The sequence below is a fragment of the Leptodactylus fuscus genome, chromosome 8, assembly GCF_031893055.1.
Source record: "Leptodactylus fuscus isolate aLepFus1 chromosome 8, aLepFus1.hap2, whole genome shotgun sequence".
In the NCBI taxonomy this organism is placed as follows: Eukaryota; Metazoa; Chordata; class Amphibia; order Anura; family Leptodactylidae; genus Leptodactylus; species Leptodactylus fuscus.
This window is the reverse complement of record NC_134272.1, coordinates 9,048,871-9,050,688: the sequence shown is the minus strand read 5'-3', so window position 1 is coordinate 9,050,688 and position 1,818 is coordinate 9,048,871. Positions and strand designations below refer to the sequence as shown.

The following is a 1,818-nucleotide window of genomic DNA, read 5'->3' as shown; positions in this document are numbered from 1 at the left end:
ACCCCAGTTCTGCAGATAGATAGGTTAGTGTCACCAGAACCAGTATATTAACCCATTCCTATCTATTTGGAGGGCTGAACACAAACATATTTATTGTGGCCCTTTACAAAATCCTCCACCCAATCCTGTTGCCTTGCATAGTCAATGATAAGAAGATTTACATATTAAGTTGTCCATTAATTGGATGCAAAACAGTTTGGTCACACTTGTCGGTGGTCATTGTGTGGGAGTGCAGTGGATCCACATCTTACATTGTCCATTCATTTGTAGCTACTTCTCAGGCTACTTACGAAGTCAGAAAGTCCCGTTCTTATCCGCCCACCGCTCAGCACATAGAGAATCGGGTTCAAGCAGTTGTTAATATAAGCAATGTTAACAAAAAACTGAAATAATATAAGGACGTTGAGAAAGAGTTTGAGGTCCATATTGAGAACAGCGCTGTACATTACAAGATCTCCCACGACTGCTGGGGTCCATGTTATGAAGTAGACAACGATGATGGCGAGAACCATTCGGTAGAGTCTGTGAGTATTAATGGTCTTGGATCTTCTCACATGCACAATGATAGTTATATTGGATATTACTATAACACCAAGGGGAATAAAATATCCAATGATAAAGAAAGGGATCACAAATTTCTTTGCCGTAAACATCAAATGGTTCCAAAATTCAATTGCCTCCTGGCCACCGCAACATGAGCCATTGAAGCATTCCTTGAAGAAGGGATTGAATGTGGTGTAGATTTCAGAAACATTCATGTCTCCTGTAGCGTTCTCAATACTCACATTAGTCCAATTGTTGGCTATCGCAGCATTAAAGCTCTCGCTACCTAAGAAGCTACAAATGATAGTTTCTCCAATTTTCACTTCCCCAGTATAGAAGAACACCGGGCTGCTGGACAGGAGTGTGAAAACCCAGATTATAGAACAAATCCACAGTGAAACGCGTTGGGTCATGAACTTGAGATGAAACATTGGTTTTGCTACAGACAATACTCTGGCCACATTTAAAGCCATAAGAATGAAGATGCTAGCGTGCATATTAACGCATAAAGAGAAGAGAAAAACTTTGCACATGTGCGGTCCAAATGGCCAGGTGCCTTTAAAAACGGCGATAGCGTGAAGGGGTAAAATCAGGAGAGAGAAGAAATCGGCAATGGCCAAATTCAGAAACCAATATTTAGACTTGTGCTTCTTCATGATGACTCCGGTAAAAAAGATAACAATTGCGTTTCCCACCAACCCCACCAGGCAGATGACAATGGACATCACAAAAGTGAGATACACAATGGCAGACGAGTAAAAGTCAATGCGTTCCATGAAATGACTTATATCTGCCATGGAATAACAGAGGCCTTGGGGTAAAGCCATTGTCCAGGGTTAGATCCTAGAAATGAGCAGAGACATTCGGTAAGAATCTGTCATTGGAAATTCAAAAGGTTACAACACAAATTATTCTCATGGCTTGGGTTTAGGTTCACATTGGCATTGGACACTCCGAGGTTACATGGTGAATCTTCATGGGAAGGCTTTCTGACTGTTACTATTATAGGGGCCTTGTATCATCTATCATTATATGTGGATTACTGAGGCTGGCGTTCTTATATGGGCCTGGTAGTCGTCATTATTATTGGGGTGCTCTGGCTGTCACTGTTAATGGGGCGTTGTTATCATTAATGGGGTACTTTGGCTGCTATTATTAGTGAGGTACTGTGGCTGTCAATGTTATAGGGGTCTTGTGACTGTCACTATTATTGGGGTACTTTGGCTGTTATTAGTTGGGTACTGTATCTTTCAATGTTATAGGAGCCTTGTGGTT

The 1,818-nt window shown here is 41.4% G+C and overlaps 1 protein-coding gene across 1 annotated transcript; it reads right to left on the bottom strand.

The window, feature by feature from the left end:
• Window positions 1-260: 260 nt before the first annotated feature.
• On the bottom strand, window positions 261-1,370 carry LOC142217097 (N-formyl peptide receptor 3-like). Its single transcript, XM_075285289.1, has one exon. It carries the CDS (start codon window positions 1,368-1,370, stop codon window positions 261-263), a length of 1,110 nt encoding a protein of 369 aa, XP_075141390.1.
• Between the last annotated feature and the right edge of the window lie 448 nt (window positions 1,371-1,818).